Genomic DNA, 22747 nt, shown 5'->3' on the forward strand with positions numbered 1-22747 from the left:
ACTGTGATGCAGCATTGTTCATATGAAGTCTGATTTGTCAGTTGTTGGTCTGGCATGTGACTCATTCAGAACCCGCTTTGTAGATGCAAATCTCTCTTCCTACAAACCTCTCAGAAGCATATGAATTGAATGTTCCTTAGTCCTGCCAGAGTCGTAGTACTAACATGACTTGCTCCAAGTCTGCCTCTCTTTTAAAGGTGATCCTGATGGGAGGCGACTATGCTGACAACTAGCCTTATGTTTCCTTAAGGTAACTTTTCCTTTCCCAGATTACTCTTCTAACCAGTCTGATCTTTTTAGCCAGCTGCGCTCTACAGTAGGGACTTGATAGTTTTTTTTCTCCACTAAAAGTGTAGTTCCAAGGTTTTTGCATCTGAAGTGCTGTTTATCCTTAAACCTGAAGTGGCTGTTATTGTCACACTTGACATGGGCTTCCTTATTAGATATGTGAGTGGTTGCTACCTAGCTGTAGCAATCTTAAAAGAATCATGGTAGGCAGATGCAATACGTGCAATTATTAGAAACTATATTAGCAGTACAAATCAGACAGGTATTGCTTAAGTAAATGCATGAATTAAACACCAGTGACAGCTTCTAAGCATCATTCTTAGACCGATTACTTTCCTTAGCAGCAGATGGAAAATAAACACTCAGAAGAGGTCAGAAACAGATCTGACAGTAGTGCTATCAAGATTCCAGGCCTGCCGGGTTTTTCGAAATTCTAAAGAACACTAATACTGGCAAAGTTATTTACACACCATTTGAAATGATTGAAGATGCCGAGCATGCCAACCTTAACTAAATTGTGGTTGCCTGTGTGAGAGAGTAATGTGAGAGGACAAGGAGAGTTTGAGTCTCCCAAGATTAAATCTTTATCTAAACGTAAGAGTTGCCAGTGTCATAAGGTAGTTATGTTGTTTCCATAATAGTCGTTTTTTGGTTTTGCCTGTACAGCACTTGTGCTATGCTGGAGAAATCTATTGTTTTTAATATCAACTTAAAAGGAACTTACATCCCGCTTCTTCTCTTTCCTGGCTTCTCATTGGTTCCTCAATTTCTTTTGGCTATTGCATATTTTCCTACATTTACCAATGCTTGTTCATTATCTGCTTCTTTTATCAGTTTCCCACCGCCGAAATGCTGTTAACATCTGCTTTGGTGGAACTATATTGTCATTAAGTTTTGACTTTTACTCTTGCAGCATATTGATATAACAATTTATCACCCGGAGAGATTTAGGATTAAGTGATTGGCATAGAATCAAAGAATGTTGCGTGGCGCCACTGAGACTCGAACCGAGATCCCCAGCTCCCGAATCAGCAGCTCTGCCCACTGCGCCACATCCTCTCCACTCCTGTGTTATCTGTCGGGGAGTTCTTTCCTTCTCCTGGACAATGATTGATGAAAAAAGCTCTTTATTTGTTACATAGGCGAAACCGATGCATTACCAATGCTTGTTTCTGTCAATTGTCTCTTTATTCTTTAGCAATAATCCACTGTTTATAGCCCCAAGCCTGAAAATGTTTCACCCTCTTACATTTTTCTCCAAAATGTTTGCAGGTGCTTCAATATTTCCAAACTCTCAAATGATTTTTAGTGTTAGAAGGACTTAAAGTAGTAACATTGAAGGTGGTTTGTTTGTATTGAGATCTAAATATCAGTTTCTTATTCCCAGCTACAATTTCAACCAAATGATCAGATTGGTTGTTTACATGTGGCGCTCCAGATTTGTAGCCCATTGCGCTACAAGGAGTCTGTAAATAAAACTTGCCCTCGAAAATGAACTGTAATGTTAGAACATTGGATCAAAATGAATTGAGTCATACATGTAAGACCTTAGACACAAAAGCTGATCCCAAGGCATATCATTTATATATTTCATGTATATTAAAAAGAACTAGCCACATAGCTCACAGACTTTTATTTAGATTAACAATGCCAATACTATTGGTCAACCATTTGTGTCGCAGATCTTTCGTCGATGGAAATGACATCTTAATTACTTACCCTTTCTACTCTTGTTATTTGGTCTATCAATTTTACCTAATTCTTATAAGACTCAATTAACATTTATTTTATTAACATAATTTTTCATTCAAAATAGCTAAGCTTCTTCCCTCTTTTACAAATAAGTTCAGGCCCATTTGTTACATCATGAATCAAATCCGAGTAACTTCTGCTAACATAGAGTGAAGGGTCTCAGAGCTTTCTTACTCACTTTTTTTCAAGATGATATATGACCAGGCTCGAAAAAATGTTAATGGCATTCAGATCATGCAAATTGGGATAACACGTCAAGGTTGAATGTTCACAGAAGGAATGTGTTTATCATGATCACTTTCCATGAGTAATGAAACGAAGTTTTCCATTTCCTTTAAAGACATCCTACTCTATGTTAGAGGTGACGCTAATGAAAGAAGACGTCAATTTTTTGAGAAAATACTTTTGCAGTTTGCATTTACATATACATTAATCCAAAAGGATCTATATAAAGAGTAACAAAATCACAAATTGTAGGTGGTATAAGCAACATTTGAGTGACAGTTTGACATCTTGTTTAGACAGAGAGGCAACTATCTGGTCCATTGCCAGAATGGGATGTGTTTTTTTTACCTCAGTGATCTGGTGATTTAACCACAAAATACTCCTCTTATGCCCTCAGTTATTTTGCCTTCTCTGTCTTTGGTGTGTACACATTCCTTCTGTTTGGGAGGTTTTGTTGGTTTTAAAAAATATTTGAAACCATTGACATCTCCTGGCCTGTTTTTGTTAAAGCTTTAGATTTGTATCTACATCATCGTAAACAAAGGATTTATTATAATTTTCGACAAATTTTGAGAATATTTAATTATTCTGCTCCCAACTTTTTTCAATTTAATGTCAGTTTGCTAAACTGATAAATTCTTTTATACCATGTTTAAAACATGAATCCATCTCTAGTCCCAAATTTAATTTACTGATTTATCGACCAATCAAGTGTCTTTACATCTGTGAAGCTACATCACATTTAACTCAAGTTTTGAACATAGTAGAAGATGCCTAAGGTACAGCTTCAATGGACTCCTTATCTATCTCTGGACCATGATCTTCAGAATCCGGAGACGTCAGTGTCTGAAGTCACTTAGTGTATGTTCCCATGGTATTGAAAGTACTTTGCAATGCATCGTCTCAAAAGATTATAATTTATCATTTGCATATTTCAGCCATGTATCAGTTGTCCATACACAGACTGTTGCCGTTCTCTAAAATAAAATATTACTAGAAGATGCAACAAAGTAATTTGGTTTTAAAGAGACATTTTAAGAACAGCTCGTTCCTCCAAAAGCTCCTTATCTTAACAAGAAAGTAAGTGCTATTGAGCTGAGTGATCAAAGAAGCCATCAATCCCCATACCACTTTGATAGAGAGATAACACTAGATGTCCCAATGAGGCCATCAAAAGAAAAATGTCAGACCTAACACCTCTGTTTCCTTTGGTTGGGTATGCCACAGCCACTTACTTACTCATACCTAATACCTCTCGTGGGAGTATAGACCATCAACCAGGACTCTCCGCCACCTCTGTCCTGGGCTTTTCTTTCTGTCTGACTCCCATGCAGTCAGCCTGGAGGCCTCGTTTATAGGAGTTTTTTGGCCTTTCTCTTTTCCTTTTCCAGGTCAGGGCATGCCCGCTGATGTTTGATGTGGTCTTGTGGAGGGTGTGACCTATTCAGCCCCAGCGTCTTTTCATGATTTCTGAATGAGCAGGGAGTTGAAAAGTATGCTGCCCTAGGTAGCTGTGTCTTCTGGTGTTTGGCCAACGGATTTGGAGGATTTCCCTCAGGCAGATGTTGATGACATTCCACAGTCACTGGGACCTAAACTTAGTATTAGTGGAATACAATATAGGTGGAACTATATTGTCATTAAGTTTTGACTTTTACTCTTGCAGCATATTGATATAACAATTTATCACCCGGAGAGATTTAGGATTAAGTGATTGGCATAGAATCAAAGAATGTTGCGTGGCGCCACTGAGACTCGAACCGAGATCCCCAGCTCCCGAATCAGCAGCTCTGCCCACTGCGCCACATCCTCTCCACTCCTGTGTTATCTGTCGGGGAGTTCTTTCCTTCTCCTGGACAATGATTGATGAAAAAAGCTCTTTATTTGTTACATAGGCGAAACCGATGCATTACCAATGCTTGTTTCTGTCAATTGTCTCTTTATTCTTTAGCAATAATCCACTGTTTATAGCCCCAAGCCTGAAAATGTTTCACCCTCTTACATTTTTCTCCAAAATGTTTGCAGGTGCTTCAATATTTCCAAACTCTCAAATGATTTTTAGTGTTAGAAGGACTTAAAGTAGTAACATTGAAGGTGGTTTGTTTGTATTGAGATCTAAATATCAGTTTCTTATTCCCAGCTACAATTTCAACCAAATGATCAGATTGGTTGTTTACATGTGGCGCTCCAGATTTGTAGCCCATTGCGCTACAAGGAGTCTGTAAATAAAACTTGCCCTCGAAAATGAACTGTAATGTTAGAACATTGGATCAAAATGAATTGAGTCATACATGTAAGACCTTAGACACAAAAGCTGATCCCAAGGCATATCATTTATATATTTCATGTATATTAAAAAGAACTAGCCACATAGCTCACAGACTTTTATTTAGATTAACAATGCCAATACTATTGGTCAACCATTTGTGTCGCAGATCTTTCGTCGATGGAAATGACATCTTAATTACTTACCCTTTCTACTCTTGTTATTTGGTCTATCAATTTTACCTAATTCTTATAAGACTCAATTAACATTTATTTTATTAACATAATTTTTCATTCAAAATAGCTAAGCTTCTTCCCTCTTTTACAAATAAGTTCAGGCCCATTTGTTACATCATGAATCAAATCCGAGTAACTTCTGCTAACATAGAGTGAAGGGTCTCAGAGCTTTCTTACTCACTTTTTTTCAAGATGATATATGACCAGGCTCGAAAAAATGTTAATGGCATTCAGATCATGCAAATTGGGATAACACGTCAAGGTTGAATGTTCACAGAAGGAATGTGTTTATCATGATCACTTTCCATGAGTAATGAAACGAAGTTTTCCATTTCCTTTAAAGACATCCTACTCTATGTTAGAGGTGACGCTAATGAAAGAAGACGTCAATTTTTTGAGAAAATACTTTTGCAGTTTGCATTTACATATACATTAATCCAAAAGGATCTATATAAAGAGTAACAAAATCACAAATTGTAGGTGGTATAAGCAACATTTGAGTGACAGTTTGACATCTTGTTTAGACAGAGAGGCAACTATCTGGTCCATTGCCAGAATGGGATGTGTTTTTTTTACCTCAGTGATCTGGTGATTTAACCACAAAATACTCCTCTTATGCCCTCAGTTATTTTGCCTTCTCTGTCTTTGGTGTGTACACATTCCTTCTGTTTGGGAGGTTTTGTTGGTTTTAAAAAATATTTGAAACCATTGACATCTCCTGGCCTGTTTTTGTTAAATCTTTAGATTTGTATCTACATCATCGTAAACAAAGGATTTATTATAATTTTCGACAAATTTTGAGAATATTTAATTATTCTGCTCCCAACTTTTTTCAATTTAATGTCAGTTTGCTAAACTGATAAATTCTTTTATACCATGTTTAAAACATGAATCCATCTCTAGTCCCAAATTTAATTTACTGATTTATCGACCAATCAAGTGTCTTTACATCTGTGAAGCTACATCACATTTAACTCAAGTTTTGAACATAGTAGAAGATTCCTAAGGTACAGCTTCAATGGACTCCTTATCTATCTCTGGACCATGATCTTCAGAATCCGGAGACGTCAGTGTCTGAAGTCACTTAGTGTATGTTCCCATGGTATTGAAAGTACTTTGCAATGCATCGTCTCAAAAGATTATAATTTATCATTTGCATATTTCAGCCATGTATCAGTTGTCCATACACAGACTGTTGCCGTTCTCTAAAATAAAATATTACTAGAAGATGCAACAAAGTAATTTGGTTTTAAAGAGACATTTTAAGAACAGCTCGTTCCTCCAAAAGCTCCTTATCTTAACAAGAAAGTAAGTGCTATTGAGCTGAGTGATCAAAGAAGCCATCAATCCCCATACCACTTTGATAGAGAGATAACACTAGATGTCCCAATGAGGCCATCAAAAGAAAAATGTCAGACCTAACACCTCTGTTTCCTTTGGTTGGGTATGCCACAGCCACTTACTTACTCATACCTAATACCTCTCGTGGGAGTATAGACCATCAACCAGGACTCTCCGCCACCTCTGTCCTGGGCTTTTCTTTCTGTCTGACTCCCATGCAGTCAGCCTGGAGGCCTCGTTTATAGGAGTTTTTTGGCCTTTCTCTTTTCCTTTTCCAGGTCAGGGCATGCCCGCTGATGTTTGATGTGGTCTTGTGGAGGGTGTGACCTATTCAGCCCCAGCGTCTTTTCATGATTTCTGAATGAGCAGGGAGTTGAAAAGTATGCTGCCCTAGGTAGCTGTGTCTTCTGGTGTTTGGCCAACGGATTTGGAGGATTTCCCTCAGGCAGATGTTGATGACATTCCACAGTCACTGGGACCTAAACTTAGTATTAGCCAGGTTGATGCATAAGCCATCTTAACAAGTGGTCTCATGTGATCAAACTATTTTGGTGTAAGACTTCTTTCTTGGTGGTCTTGTTATTATCCAGCTAAAAAAGTGAGCTGGAAGTGCTTTGTGCCTCGTATCGTTTCATCCTTTTACATATGAAAGAGGGGGGGGGTGGGGGGGAGTGCTTCTCTGTACTGTCGAAATACCAAAAAAACAGAGAAATGATTCTCCTCAGCTGAAGGCATTCCACAATCTTGATGTCTAGCACTCGTTCTGCTTCTCTTTTGCCAGAACCAGAAACCATTTTACTGACCGGCTAATTGTGGCTTTTGGGGACAATGATGCTTGTTGAGTCATTGGTGTATCTTCCCAGAGGAAGCACATTAGCAAGTCTAACATAGGATATTGGATTATCTCCTGAATTGTCATGGTTTCTTGACAGAAATATAAATACAAGGCTAACTTTAAGGTGTGTAAGCACTTTACATCAGAGCTAGGGTATGGATAGGGCATCACCAGAACGAGGATGTACGCATGCAGGTGGCAACAGACTTGAGCACAAATGTACTGTTGAACGCTTTGCAAACATAAACGTAAAGAGAATGTTTGCATAGCCATACTTTAGTAGCTTTAAGGAGGTTACACGTTGTCAATTTAAAATCTAGATTCTGTTGCCAAGTTATGAAACACCACACACCACCGCACCCAGCATATGCCTCACCGCCGCTGGAGCAAAGTCACCGAGGACCAGCTAACCACCACCCTGGCCCAGAGCCCACCCGCAGACCCGACCGATTCCGACGCCGCAGCCTAAGACAATGGATCGACGACTGCGCCAACACCTTCACTCCGCTCAAGAAGCCCTCCAACACCCACACCAGCAGGAGAGCCAGCTGGTTCACCGACTACCTCCAGGCCTCCAAGCGAACCTGCCGAAAACTCGAAAAAAACTGGATCCGTGAACGAACACCGGAGAGCTACACAGCCCACAAAATCGCCACCCGCAGACACCACCACCTCCTCAGAACCGCCAAAAGGACCTCCTTCAATGACCGACTAGAGAACAACGCACACAACAGCAAAGAGCTCTTCAACATCGTGATGGAACTCTCCAACCCCAGCTCCAACACCAACAACATCCCACCATCACAAGACCTGTGCGACTTGCTGGCCACCTTCTTCCATCGCAAGATCACAGACATCCACGACCGCTTCATCGCCGTCACCACCCCGGCAACCGATGAGTCCCCCGCTCCCACGACCACCACTCGCAGCAACCGCCTGCTCGCCTGGACCAACATCAACGATGACGACACCATCAAGATCATGAACACCATCCACTCCAGATGCCCGGAAGACCCCTGCCCACACCACATCTTCAACAAAGCCAGCAGCACCATCGCACCCCATCTCCGGAAAACCATCAACATCTCCTTCGAGACAGCGACCTTCCCAGAGAGCTGGAAGCTTGCAGAGATCAACGCCTTACTCAAGAAACCCAAGGCGGACCCCAAGCACTTCTGACCATCTCCCTGCTCCCATTCCCGGCGCAGGTCATCGAAAAGGCCGTCAACAAACAACTGACCAGCTTCCTCGAGGAGAACAGCATCCTGGACCCGTCCCAGTCCGGGTTCCGCAGCAACCACAGCACCGAAACCGCCCTCATCGCCGCAACCGACGACATCAGGACCCTGCTTGACAACGGAGAAACCGTGGCCCTCATCCTCCTGGACCTGACAGCCGCCTTCGACACGGTCTGCCACCGCACACTTCGAACACGCCTCCACGACTGGACCACCTCCTTCCTCTCCGGTAGAACACAGAGCGTCCGCCCCCCCTTCCCCCTTCCGCTCCAAAGCCACCAAGATCATCTGCGGCGTACCCCAAGGCTCATCCCTCAGCCCAACGTTGTTCAACGTCTACATGGCACCGCTCGCCCACATCGCACGTTGGCACGACCTCAACATCATCTCCTACGCCGACGACACCCAGCTGATCCTCTCCCTCACCAAAGACCCCCACACCGCCAAAACCAACCTCCATGAAGGAATGAAGGCCGTCGCCGACGGGATGAGAAACAGCCGACTGGACAAGACGGGGGTCCTCATCCTCGGATCCACCCCCTCGGCCTGGGACGACTCCTGGTGGCCAACTGCACTAGGAGCACCCCCTAAACCCACCGACCACGCATGCAACCTAGGGGTCATCCTCGACTCCACCCTGTCCATGACGAAGCAGGTCAACGCCGTCTCCTCCTCCTGCTTCAACACCCTCCGCATGCTTCACAGGATCTTCAAATGGATCCCCACCGAGACTAGGACGGTTACCCAGGCCCTCGTCAGCAGTAGACTGGACTACGGAAACGCACTCTACGCAGGAGCACCGGCCAAACTCCTGAAACGGCTCCAACATATCCAGAATGCCTGATCCTCAACATCCCTCGCCGCAGCCACACTTGAGAGACCTGCACTGGCTCCCCATCAACAAGAGGATAACCTTCAAATTCCTCACCCACGCACACAAGGCACTCCACAACACAGGACCAGCGTACCTCAACAGCCGACTCAGCCTCTATATCCCCACCCGCTCCGCAGACCGCGCCCTCGCCACCGTCCCCCGCATCCGAAGAGTGACCGCCGGCAGCAGATCATTCTCCCACCTCGCCGCCAAGACATGGAACACACTCCCCATCCGTGGCAATAGGGTAAGCTTCCTTCAGCACTTGGCTGAACACTGGCATTCACTATGTGTTGAGTTTTGTCATCACACTAAGGTATATGACCCTTTCATTTAGTCCACATCAGGAGGTGACTATGTTTGTTTATTTTACTTCTGTTTATCAAACTACAAAACGAAATGATTTCAAACGTTTTGTGTGGTGCAGCTGTTGCTGTTTCAGGAAAACATCACCTTTTCAGCATCTGAGGCAGCAGTTGTAAGGAACAATGCCCATGTAATATATATTTTGTTGTGGAATTAGCCAATACGTTTTTATTTTAGTAAAATTATATGATAATGTATTTCTTGCTTATAGGTGGTTTCATCCAGCCCTCTTCATCCATTGACCAGTTGTTGTGTTAGTCACAAGTTTCTTCCACCCACTACAGTAAGGCATGGGGCAGTGGGGCAGATGTGGGGGACGGCATTCTGCTCTTTCACAAGGAGCACACCCACACTCAATATAGTTCCCGCTAGTGCCTTTGATTACTAGGGCAGCGTGGCATTTTGAAACCCCATAACATAACATAATTTAGTTTTTAGCCATTTAAGATTCACGAGGGCACAGCAGCTCTCCAACAATAAACTTTTATAAAAACCATAAAATACAATCATAGACAAAGCGAGACAGGCTGGCAGCCAGCAGCAGACCTGTTGGTTTTGCTATTGTCGGTTTCCTTTTTGCGAACGCCATCGAAAAATACCGTGGTTTACTTATCCTTGGTTACTGTGCAATATGTTGCGCTGTCAGTTTTGGAAATCTGGTTTTACTGAGTGTTTGATTGTTGTATGGCAACATGTCTGTACTGCAGGCTATTCACATGTCTCTAATGACTTGAGTCGTTTTTTTGGCATCGTCTATTGGACGCATTTGAAGCAGGAAGGCAGTTGGAAAGTGTAATCCATTTTCATTCTCACACTTCCATCTGGAGGCCCTAACAGCACTGCTGGCAGGTGATCTAATTTACTCAGACCCAAGAGACTCTGCCCACAACCTTGGAAATGGGATTTACTGAACATGCAGGCCATTTAATTTACTTAAGTTCCCAGTGATGTGTTTGTAAAGTGCACCTCCCAAAATAAGCAGTAATCTGGCATTGGTGTTTCATTGCACATCCGTGCCTGTACTTTTGTCTGGTGAACATGAGTGCATGTTTGTATGTTTCCAGTGTGCTTGAAATGTTGGTATCTGTGGCTCTGTGTGTTCTCAGTTTTCCTGTTGTCTTACCTGTACGTGCCCTCTTACAAAGCTAGGCCGGTTGCTTTTGGCAGTGCTTCTTTCTATGCGTCCCCCACGATGTTAAACAGTTTTGTGTTTAATCTTAAGTGTAGTCATATATCAAAATAAATTGTTTGTGTTCTTAGTGGTTTCAGATTAGTTTTCTAGTGTTTTCTACTAAACCTGAAGATATTGTATTTAAAAAAAAAAAAATTTGTCGGAGCCTTAAGGTTAATGAGGTAGTTTGTGCAAAAAACGGATTATTTTTTGTTTTCTGGAACAAAGTGCCTAAGGCCGTGCACTTTCTATGATTTAGCCAAGAGAGTGCATGCTCTTAAGTCATACGATGTCAAAATGGGTCTTGTTCATTGAAAGAGTAGACTGCTTCAGCGTGGGTGAGAAGCACTGCCTCTCTTCCTTGGCTTTTGGTGGACATGGTTCATCCCTGAGATAGTGTCTCTAAACGGGAATTCATGAGTTTGTGTTGTGCTCATGCTCAACTTGCTCTTAGTGGATTCATACACTTCTTTAATGATCCACAGCTTAAATCACTCTCCAACAGGGAGAGGTGAGTGTATAGTTTTAACAAAGCAAGAAAATACATGGACAAATACATTTACAATAAAAGCTAACAATTATTGATCAAATTCCAAATTAATGAACACTCCAGAAATGTTTCAAGTGATCATACACGTTGTGTGTGAAACATGTCTTGTAAAAAGGATAAGGCTGGAAGTTAGATGTGGGGTGTAACTGCGACAGCATTTAATCGCCTGCTATTTTGACCCGTCATATGACCAGCATACCGTGCATATGTACAAAAGGTTAAGGCCTGGTGTAGACGAACTGGGCGCCATGCTCTTGGCAGACGAGGAGAGCAGTATTACTCAACAAGTTCACGCCGTCCACCTCATCGAAGATTCTGTCTTCATGGAGTCCTCTCTTGAGCCACATGTACTGAACCACAGGTAACCAACCATCTTCAAAATTACATAGTCGCAATTGTTGACCATGAGAAAATAAAAACAACTTAGGTAATATTCAGAGTGGTGCCATTTTCAAAAAGGATGTTTTGTGGGGGGTTTTTTCACAAAAAGTATCTTTAGCTCTTTAAACTGTTTTTAATATTTTGTTAACTTATTTGTAGACATGGGTATAAACTCAATTATTTGGTTAGTTCAGCAGCAAGATCGTTTTGCGCCATTACAGCGACATCAAATGCTTCTCTTTAGGGAGGTCAACATCTAGATTATGAAGCAAGCCTTCTTGCTAATCAAATTATATACTGATGTAAATTGGTTATAGCAGGTTGTGTGCCGTGTAGAACCGTACTGGTGTCATTCCTTCGAGTCTTATGAGTGCTAATCCTGTCACTTGGTAGCTTTGCTAGTAACACACCGCATGTTGAGACAGGATCATGTTTGTTTCTCTGTGAAAGTAACCTAAAAGTGAGAGAGAGACAGAGAGCGAGAGAGAGACAGACAGACAGACAGAGAGAGAGATAGAGTCAGAGAGAGAGAGAGTCAGAGAGAGAGAGTCTTGTGCACTGTCCCGCACAAAAGAGAGAACAATTAAATAAAGAGTAATTTTGATCACATAGTAAGCTGACCTACTTGAATATGTTTTGGTGGCATTTAACTGGGCATGCTCACAAGGTCCTTAAAAAGCTTCGGAGGCCGTAGCTTCTGTGTTTCCCCACCTCATATCCATTTCACTGTCTTTCGTGTCCTGATATCAGCAATTGTTTGTTTCTAATTGTTGCTATCTTTGTGTTTTCAGCGTCTTGTGCTTGGATTGCTTTTCAGCATTGTGTATGCCTGTATACCAGGCACTTTCATATTGTTATTGCTCTTGGAACAGTATTAGTCACTTGCTAATGACAAGTCTGTTTTCTAAATAGAACATACATGGAAAAAGATTGTATGTAACAAAACTGGAATTGATAAAGCCAAGATCCAATGAAAGCAGCAGCAGACCTCCGACCCACAGTTGCCTCAAAACAGCATACAAACAGCGCATTGTGCGAAAATGTTAAAAGTAGCAAACCACCCAGCTTCTTTAATGGTATTGTTCCTGTCCTTATCAGTCATCATGCTTTGTACTTTCTACTTCGGTTCTCTTATATAAATACTGCAGCGACTAGATTTATTGAAATCGGTCATTATGAAAACTGAGAGCTGTTTTTCTTATTTGGAGTTTGCAATGTGGTTGAAAAGTATGTTCATCCCTTATTCCTCCTCCAACATCACCCTCAGTGTTCCAGACTTTACCCTGCGTCTGCAGGTACAATTCTTCTGCTCCGTAAACCTGACATAGAACACATGATTTAAAATGTCATTTTTCTCAATTATCTATTGGCCTGTGCTGGTAAATAATTGATTGACAGCTTTCTTCAGATTTTGGACTCAAATATTTTGCAGGTGTATAATGCTGGTCCTTCTGCCTCGTGCACACACATCCTTGATGATTGCAAACCATTCTTTGAAGACTGCTCAAGTGAATACATGGTTGCAGCACTGCCCCGGGATTGCTAGTGAACACGCTCAGTCCAGTCGACACCTGCCCCAATAATACAAAGCTTTCATTATAATGGCCCACCCAGTACAAGGCCAGATGTATTTGCTTCTGGGCATATAAACTTTAAGGTGAGCTCCGTGCACATGGTTGCCTCATTAGGCTGCTACCATCATACTTGTTATTTTAGTCTGAATTTGAATCTGAATTATCTGTGTGAATGCTGATCCAGTTGTACAAGGATTCTTACCACCTCAGCAGAAATGGGATCTGTCTCCAGCCAGCTTCAATTCTCTGATCTTGTGCGTTTTTCCTCCACCCGCGCAAGTGATTTGGAAAGGTAGTGCTCAAGAAGTTCAACTATGAGCCCCTTGCCTTCCTCTGAATATTTCAATACTGATCTTGTTCACTATGCATCGGCTTCTCATTTCGTATTTTGCCCGCAACCTGCTTGGCACCTAATTTCTCTTGTACAGTACCAATTTTCTGTGTTCTAGTACATTGTTCAGCAAATGTGGTACTCTCGTTATCTAATTTTGTGCCTTATTTCACCAAGTTCTGTAGTGTATGAATTTTCTAGTAAATCATTTCTTATCTGTGTTTTGCCGTTTTCAATGTCCTGAGATTTTCTCCCTTTGAGGATTCTGTAAACTTACGAGATCTGCTTCTTTGGAAGCGATACCTTTCCTCTGAACTCCATATCGTGACTGCAGAAAACAAATCTCCTCAAGAGGCCAGTGTTGATCTTTCTTACACAGTGCTTATAGCAGTAGCATTCCCTATCCTGGTCCTAGTTGCATGCTTTGGGCTTCTTTACTCTCCCCTAGGACTCCAAATTCAGGTGCAGATGTCCTCAAATCCACATGGTAAAAGGTATTTTCTTAGGCGGTCCTCAAGGCAGCACTAATGCCTTGAAAGCACCTTTTATCTCCTTATTCTCATTAGTCAAGATACAGCCTTCAAAAGCCTCTATTCAAATCAGCCTATTTTAAGCTTCAGTTAAAAATCGCTCACAACTTGAATATGAAGAGAAGTCCTAGTTACCATGTTGACCACGTGACTTGAGTGATTAAAGCTCCTTCGGATTTTATTACATTTGGTGGTTTTTCTGTAGGTTTAGGTTCTAAGATCTCCATTGAAGGGAAATCATGTCTTGCATCACTAGCTACCATGTGATTAAGGAGACGCCTTTGCTTGAAGATGTTTGCATACTTTCACAGAGCCAAGATGGTATGTGTTACAAGAGACCATGTAAAATGCAGACTTGGTGCTACAAAAATGAGGTAAAATATAACATTCAAAATACGGTTGTCGGGCAATGTGTACAACAGCTATGTATACTTCTCCCTATACTTCTTACACACATAACTCTGGTTTGGAGTTTGAAAGCTGAAGTTTGGTTCTATGACCTCACTGCTTTAAGCGTGTTTGCTCCTTCAAGTGTCCGATCGACAAAAGAACAGCTAATTACCCTCCTCTGGAGGAACACTAGAAGTACAGGTGCTTGCCTTTACTAGGAGTGGAACACATGTTTAGGACTGTATGTTCTAGGTTGGCACTAGAGGGGTGCTCATAGGCCACTCCCACCTCTCTAGCTTATTATGAGCCAATGGGGTGCTGGCCCCTACTAGTGGCATATTCCAGTATGATATGAAACTGCGTCATCGTATTAAAGAGACCCGCTTATGCTCATTACATAATTACACTTGATCATATTGTAGGGTCATAATGACATTGTATGATTGTTTCAGTGTAACCTTTACTTCCTTTCATGTGGCCCACGTGTTTTTACCCACTTACGAGTAGGTTAAGTGTGTAGAAAAAGAATACATTAGTCATTCCTAAAGACTCTAACCATTTTTTTGTTGCATTCTCATGTCATCGATTTTTTAGAACAGTGGAAAAGGGAAATTGGCTATTACCTGACTGATCCTCAGAAATGGGATAAGTTTGGCTATTATGACACGTTTAGCAAGTGTAATACTGTTCTAACAGTTTTGTTATGTTTGGGAAGAATAAAACATTACGAAGATGAACTAATATTTGTGTTTTATTGTAGGCACGTGACTCAGACAGATCTGAAAAGTTCTACATTTTGGCTTCGAGCAAGTTTTGGTGCTACCGTCTTTGCAGTGTTGGGCTTTGCCATGTACAAAGCTTTGCTAAAGCAACGATGATTGAAAAACGCAATTGTCTCACCAAAATGAACAACAACTTTGATGTGCATTCGAAATGCTTTAACGCGTGCTGCAGATGTTCATGTATTTATATATGCAGATTTATTTGTCATTTGTAATTCTCATTGCAAAGGGTTTTAAACAGTAGCTTATTTTGACAGTATTGGGCAGCGTGCTAAGAAGGTAGATCCGAATTCAGCGACGCCACCTAAAATGGTCGGTCTACTGAGGCCAAAGGAGACTTTATTGTAAATAATGTATATATAAAAGTAATGAAAATTTCCCTCCCAAAAAGAGACACAATTTTCTTCATAAATGTTGGAAGCTATGTGTAATTTTCCTGATACAGTTGCTGGTGATTTTCAGGTACACGTTTGAATGCAACCATTTAATTTATTTGGGACACTCTCGGGGACTATGTCATTGAGCTAGCTGTCAGTCTGTTATTTACCAGCAGCATTACATTTAGATTAGTCACTGATTTATTTTTCACAGAATATTAACGATGAAAGAAGTGACCATGATGATTTAATAAACATATATAGATTATACCTGTTATGTTTAATTGTATCCAAAGCCCTGTCTAAGAATGTTCGCTTACAAATGGAAAGCAAACTCGATTGTTATTCTGTGTTGTTTTGATTTTGACATTTTTTATTTTATAACAAAGTTTGTCAAGTAGAAAATAGTTTATAAATGTTTATATTTCAAAAAGGTCACTGTTTTATTTCTCACCTCTTTATTTCCTCTTGGAATATCATCAGTAAGTGACAAGTTTAGGATACAGTACATTATTCCACGATAGCACACGTTTCATGTGTGCAATATGTTATACATCTAGCTAGTTGAGATTATAGGTAGCACTTTTTTAATGATAAAATAAATATAATGAATTTAAATTCTCATGATAAACATATATTTTTCATCACCGATCTTTTCAAGTATTTCAATAAATAACTGTACTGTGTCCATTGACTCTGCTTTAAGTGTGTTTGTTTAATGCATCTAGTCTTTAACTATCATACATCATCACAAGCCGGTAAAGATTACCCGTTGAGAAGCCCACTGTAGCTTTTGAGCTGCTTTATGGCACACTCAGTCATCATAATATTATTTTTGTGTCCCCAGAGCACTTTGGGATTACAGAAGGGGCTGCGGGTGCTTCTGCTGCCACGTCTGTAACATGGATCATGGTGGCGCTAAATGTGCACCAGTATTATCCAATGGGGGATGCCCTCATTTGTAGGGGCCTCACACTGAAGTATACAAAAAGGATGGATAGAATGCTTGAATAAAGCTCATCCACTGGTAAATGTTCAGGCCGCATCCCAGTCCATCATTATTTGTCCTACCACACCACCTCAATTTGGACCCAACCATATCAATCAAAGATTTGTAATACCCAGCTAATCACCTGTTAGGGTCTCACGGTGCTGGAGTTGCTGCTAGCTTTTTGATGATCTGTTCATTTGAACAGCCAGTTATTGATTCCTTTCCTGAATTGCCAGAGCAATAGAGTGGCCCTGAGGTGAAAGCGAATGTTATTCAAAGCTTTGGCAACCAGGTTTGAGAAGGAACGTCTTCTGCTGTTGCTTTGGCAGATCCAGGGGGTGTCTGTGAGAAAGAGGGAGGCGGATCGTAGGTGTCTGGTTGGTTGGTGGAAGGTCAAGCATTTGTCGATGTAAGCTGGTCCTTCATTGTGCAGAGCTTTGTATACAGTGGTCAACATCATGAACTGGCATCTCTTCTGGATCGGGAGCCAGGTTAGCTTCTTGAGGTGGGGTGGAGGATGATGTGGGTTTGTCTGCGGAGGTAGAGGATGCGTCTGGCCGGTGAGTAGTCTTTTCAGGAGGCGTGCGGTGTTTCCTATGTAAAGTGTGTTCCCGTAGTCCAGCCTGCTGGTGATGAGGGCCTGCGCGACGGTCCTTCTTGTGTTGATTGGGAGCCAACTGAAGATCTTCTGGAGCATACATAGGGTGCAGAAGCAGGTGGATGAGACTGTATTTACCTATTTCTTCATGAAAAGCTTACTGTCCAAGATGATGCAGAGGTTGCAGGCATAGTTGGGTAGGGGATTGGTCCGAGCTCAGCAGGCCACCATGTGTCGTTCCATGGAGTGGTGTTGTTTCCAAAGATGAGGACTTCAGTCTTGTCGGTGTTGAGCTTGTGACAGTTGTCCTTCATACAGTCGGCAACGTTAATCATACATCTGTGGAAGTTAGCTCTGGTGGCGAAGGGGACTTCTGATAGCGAGATGATGAGCTGGGTGTCATCAGCCTAGGAGATGTTTAGTCTGTGTGATCTGACGGTGTTGGCCATAGGAGTCATGTATGTGTTGAAGAGGGTGGGGCTTAGGAATGATCCTTTAGGGGTGCTGCAGATGATCTTCTTCGGATTCCTGATGAATTGTGGAAGACTGATTTTCTAGGTTCTTTCAGTGAGGTATGTGGCGATCCATTTGATGGCGTCTCCCTGGGTTCTGATGTGGTGGAGTCTGATGATCAGGATGTGATGGGAGACTGTGTTGAAGGCGGCTCACAGGTCCGGGAGGGTGAAGGCTGCTGTTTTCTGAGATCTGTGATGTCATCGGTGGCTGCTATCAGTGCTTTTTCGGTGTTGTGGTTGGCTCAGATTCCAGGTTATGAGGGGTCCAAGAGGTTATTGCGATCCAGGTGTTTGGTGAGTTGCTGGTTTATTGCCTTCTCGAGAATCTTCACTGAAAAGGGGAGCAGGGAGATGGGCCGGTAGTTAATTGGTTCTGCTGGGTCAGCGTATGGTTTCTTCAGGAGGGCCTCACTTCAGCTTGTTTCTAGTCCTCAGGGAAGGAGGCCGAGGTGAGGCAGGTGTTCAGGAGGTGATGGGGAGAGGAGTCTGAGGGTGCACGTAGTTCATGATGGAGATTGTGGCTTGAGTTGTGAGAGGGTCCAAGTGGGTGATCAGCGTGTGAGCAGGCTAATGCAGCCGGCAGCAGTGGGTTGGGGTGTTTGAAGATTTTATAGATGACAGAGATCTGGTTGTGGAAGAAGTCCGCCAGGGTGTCACAAATTTCTTGGGAGGGGGTGATGCTGTTCCCAGTGGCTGCAGGATTGGAGAACTCCTTCACAATGGCGAAAAGCTCCTTGCTGCGGTTTGTGCTGGCTACTATGCAGTCCGCTAGATCGCACTTCTCTGTTTCTTTCAGGAGGCCGTGGTACTGGTTGAGTGCTGTCTTGAAGGTGGTATGGTCTTTGGTCTCTTTGCTGGTGCGCTACTTCCTTTCTAGTTGCCGGCAGTTGCGTTTTGTGGATTTCAGCTCAACGGTGAACCGGCTGACTCTTCTGGCAGGTCCTTTGGATTTGGCTGGCTTAGTGGGGGCGATTGTGTCAATGAATTCAGTGATCCACCGGGAGCAATTCTTTGCCGCATGTTCTGGGTTGATGTCCTTTCTGGGAGGTGGGAGACTTGTTCCACTGTTCTGATATCTTTTTCCAGTTTCTGTGTGTTGAACTGGGGGTGTGGGGGGGCAGGGGGAGTAAGGCTCCAGTATTAGTAGGTCCTGAGATAGTAAATTGGACACTGTAATAGTCCGTCCAGGTGAGCTGAAAGACGTGGTTGTACTGGACTCAGTCGCTAGATGTAAAAATGGGGTCGAGTGTGTGTCTTGCGATCTGGGTAGGGCCGGTGACAAGTTGCTTGAGGCCAATGTTGGTCATGCTTACCAGGAGGTCGGCTGTTTTGGTGTTGCTGGGGTCGTTAAGGTGGAATTTTAGAACTCCTAGGAAGATGTAGTGCTCTGAGTCGATGGCGATCAGTGCGATGAGGTCGAGGATGGCATTGCAGAAGCTGGGGTTAGGTCCTGGTGGTCTGTAGGCGAGGGTGCCTCTGATGGTCCTTCTTCTGTCTGTGTGGTGGAGGATGTTGAGATGCTCCATTTTTTGGGGTTGATTTGTCTGAGGAGGTAGTACAGCAGATGGTGTCCTTGTAGATGATGGCATTTCCACTTCTGTGTATGTTGGTTCGGTCCCGGTGTGTTATCTTGTATCCTTTAGTGGTAGCGATGGCGATGTTCATTGTGGAAGCAGGTGTCAGCCAGGTCTCTGTGAGGAAGATTACGTCCAGGGTGAGGGATGAGACCAAGTCCCAGATCTCCGTGGCGTGTTTGCAGAGCTATCGTGCGTTGAGTAGGATCCACTGGAGGTGTACTGTGGCGGTCTCGATTGGCGTGGTGGAGGCAGTCGTGTTTACGGTGTCTTCAGCATTGTTGTTGCTCTGGTGTTGCAGGAGAAGAGAAATTGGTGGTACACAAAAGGTCCTACTGTTGAGCGTGGCGAGATGCAGCAGCAGTTGTTGCGGGGTCCAGGGCTCGGCGTGCTGCGGAGGAATATCGGTGGGTAGTTGGAGGGCCAGAGTTCCTGGCGCTGGGCGTTGTCCAGACACAGACGGGTGTCAATGGGCTTGCCTTCAGTGCGCCAGCAACACAGCCGTGCTGCGGCCTCCATTAAGTAGGTCCTGGAAGCCGGACGCGGTGTTGGGTGGCAGGAAGCGGCAGAGCGGGAAAACGCCTCCTAAGGCGGTGCTCGAACAAGGCAACATCTACAGGCTGAAGAAGAGTAGTTGAGGCCGTGCCGAAAAGCACCTCTTAAGACGGCGCTTGTACAAGGCACCACAAACTGCAGGTGACTGCTGTCAGCATCAGGGAGACCTGTGGCGGGGGAGCGGATCGGGGATCCATATGGAAATTAGTCTTGACCCTGCTCCAAAGTGTACAGTCCAACCCAAACTGCCAGGTCAAGTCCTCCGTGATCCGAAAGAGAATCATCACCATAAATAAGGTCCATCAAACTGGTATAACTTGGTTCCAGTGGCACAGTAAGCATAGGACCCATGTCTGGGCACTTGGGGAATCGAAAAATAGATGATGGGTGGAATGCAACTTAACATCGCACCTTTTACCACCCTGCTGAACTAACCATCCTGTGAACCTGAAAAAACAGGCATGTTTGATCAGTGTTAAAATAGCATTGTGACCGCTCTAAGCGTAAGTAGTATTGTGACAGACAAATCACTACAAACTTTAATTGATGATCTTGGTCTGGGGAAGGCGTATTTTAGTCCCAATGTGGTATAGGACCTGTCCTTGTGCCTTTCTGATGTCTGATGGGCGATGGAAGGCGGGAATGTCAGGAACATAATATTGATAGACCTGTTAGCGCCTTTTTAGAATGCAGACAATGGAGCCTTGCTCTTGCATTTTCTGGTGGGCAGAGGATCCAGTTACATCCTTTGTTTGAAAGAACTTAGGTTCTGATGTATTCCCTGACCATTCACAGTAGTAGCCCTCTACAAAACTGGCAACTACAGGGCTCAGCACTTTATCCAGAATATCTGGAAATAACCCATACTCTGCACTTAATTTCCAACAATTATGCTGACAACAACCGCATTCCAAAGATGTTAGGCCCTATAGGTACCATCTAACTTGGCAAAGTTGGCACCCTGTTTGGCAGCTGGAGAATATTGCATGAACCATCATTATGAAGCCTTTAGTCAGGAGGATGTTTTGCAACTTAAGTTAAGATGGTTAGATGTACGTCTAATTACCACATACAATCCACAGGCTGCAGGCATTTCTCTGATTGCACCACAAACCCGCTGAACATGGACCACAGCTGTGCACTGAGGTCTGCGGGGGTGTGCATAATGTATCGGAGGATATTGATCTGAAACTATCCATGCACCATGTGTATGACACAAACATGCATGAAACCTAAAGCCTGCTGTGTGGTGTCTTCGACCTCATGGTACATCATTGCAAAACCCACTAAATAAATAAAAATAATTTTAGTAAAGGGGACATAGAGATGTCGGTCCAAGATTTACTGCCCTAGATTAATCATACACATTCATTGATGCCATTTGTGATATCGTATGAGGACTTGAGATTTCAAAGCTTCATTACCTGCCTTGATTTTAGACTTCATTGGTTTTGCATTGCAATAAATTCCCTTTGCTCTGAAAGGTTTTCCAATAATCTCTCTTGCTTGCTTTTATATCGTTTGTCATTCGGTAGTATTACTAATGGAATGACCCTAGCACATAAATAAATTAATAAACTTTCCGTTAAACAGTATTCGCAATAATAAGGCATGACAAAATAAGCAATGCCTCATCACTCTGAATATGCAGCAATGCCCTACCTGGCAGCTTAGCAGGTGTTTGTACTTCCTGTTGGGTACTTTGTGACAAACAGACATCTCCCTCTCCAGGAGAAATAGGTCCAGTGATGGGTGAGGTGGCCTGCAATCTCCAACAGTAGGTGTGTAATCCACATGACAGTGTGAGTGACCGTTTCCCATTTGGACAACAAGGTAGACCTGGCTGAGGGTTGGTGAGTGAGAGTGAACGTGGATCTTCACCAGGTATTGTCGTGTAGTTGCTAGGAATCCCCAGAACCTGTTTGTTTTTAGATGACCTAAACTGAGGGCTTGGTGTCCAAACCGATTCCGGAAACCCCCACAGGATATGTGAGCCATTAGACCAGCTAGCTCCACAGTGCCACTACCACCCCCCTGTATCTTACAGTGGTGAAGGTAGTTTTTGGCAACCACTGAACATGTACTTTTTGCTCAGTCACTCGTGCTTGCTTATTCTCTGAAAATACACAGGATGGTGATTAAGACGTTTCAATAAGTATTTATTGGTACAGCTTCAATCTTGTGTAAAAACACATTTGCTGCGACTATCAGGAGACAGAAGCATACAAAAGAAATCACAAGTATTCATATAGTAAACAGTAGATGCATTTCTACCATAGTGCTAAAAAGATGAACATATACAGTTCAGGTAAAACAGTAGCATTTCCATACTCCTATAATGCGCCCCCTACGTAATTTGCCTAAATGTACCTAGCCTAAATATGTAGTTGTAGCATGTATGTGTTTAGATATATATATATATGCACAATTATCCATCAGTTTCATCCCCAAGTCCAGGTAGGTCCTGCCCCGTACTCATTCTGTATCTGTTTCAATACTTCTGGAATGACTGCTGTGGAAGGGGTACCTGATGTAAACGGCAGCAACGATTGTTTCCCAAGTGGTACAATCCTCAATTGAGAAAACCATCCCCATTGGCAAGCAAATGGTTAGCTTTCTATGTTTTTCCTGCGGACATGTGTGGGGAAATACTGCCTCCAGCTGTGCAATTGTTTGTGCTATGCAGAACAGAACTTGCTCCCATTTGAAGGGTATTGTACCTATTACTGATTTTAGTGTCTGAGGGCTAATTGTAGTTGTGGCTTGATGTGGACCAATTGGAGCATTTCTTGCAGGTTGGACTGTTAATGTTCGCATAACAAACTAAACAATGTGTCGGTATAGCCAGACTATATTGTACGGACTTCATCCACTGATAGTGTATTGATCTCAGGATGTGGAGTGTGTCACTAAACCGGCCTGGTTGCTCCTTCTATGCTGAGTAGACCGAGTCTAACGACAGATGTGTGTGGGAGGGCGCCTTTAAACCAGTTTCTGTGTTGCTGGT

The 22747-nt window shown here is 43.0% G+C and overlaps 1 protein-coding gene across 4 annotated transcripts in view; it reads left to right on the top strand.

Moving 5' to 3' along the window:
- The window catches only part of RHOT1 (ras homolog family member T1), a 429863-nt gene extending 413662 nt beyond the window's left edge, over window positions 1-16201 (top strand). For all 4 annotated transcript variants that reach the window (XM_085617215.1, XM_085617212.1, XM_085617214.1 and 1 more), the window contains one exon: window positions 15109-16201. In XM_085617215.1, coding sequence (XP_085473341.1) covers window positions 15109-15226 — 118 coding nt within the window. In that variant the 3' untranslated portion in view covers window positions 15227-16201. The remainder of the gene's footprint in view (window positions 1-15108) is intronic.
- Window positions 16202-22747: the final 6546 nt, after the last annotated feature.

The sequence above is a fragment of the Triturus cristatus genome, chromosome 7 (assembly GCF_964204655.1).
Source record: "Triturus cristatus chromosome 7, aTriCri1.1, whole genome shotgun sequence".
NCBI classification, from domain to species: Eukaryota; Metazoa; Chordata; class Amphibia; order Caudata; family Salamandridae; genus Triturus; species Triturus cristatus.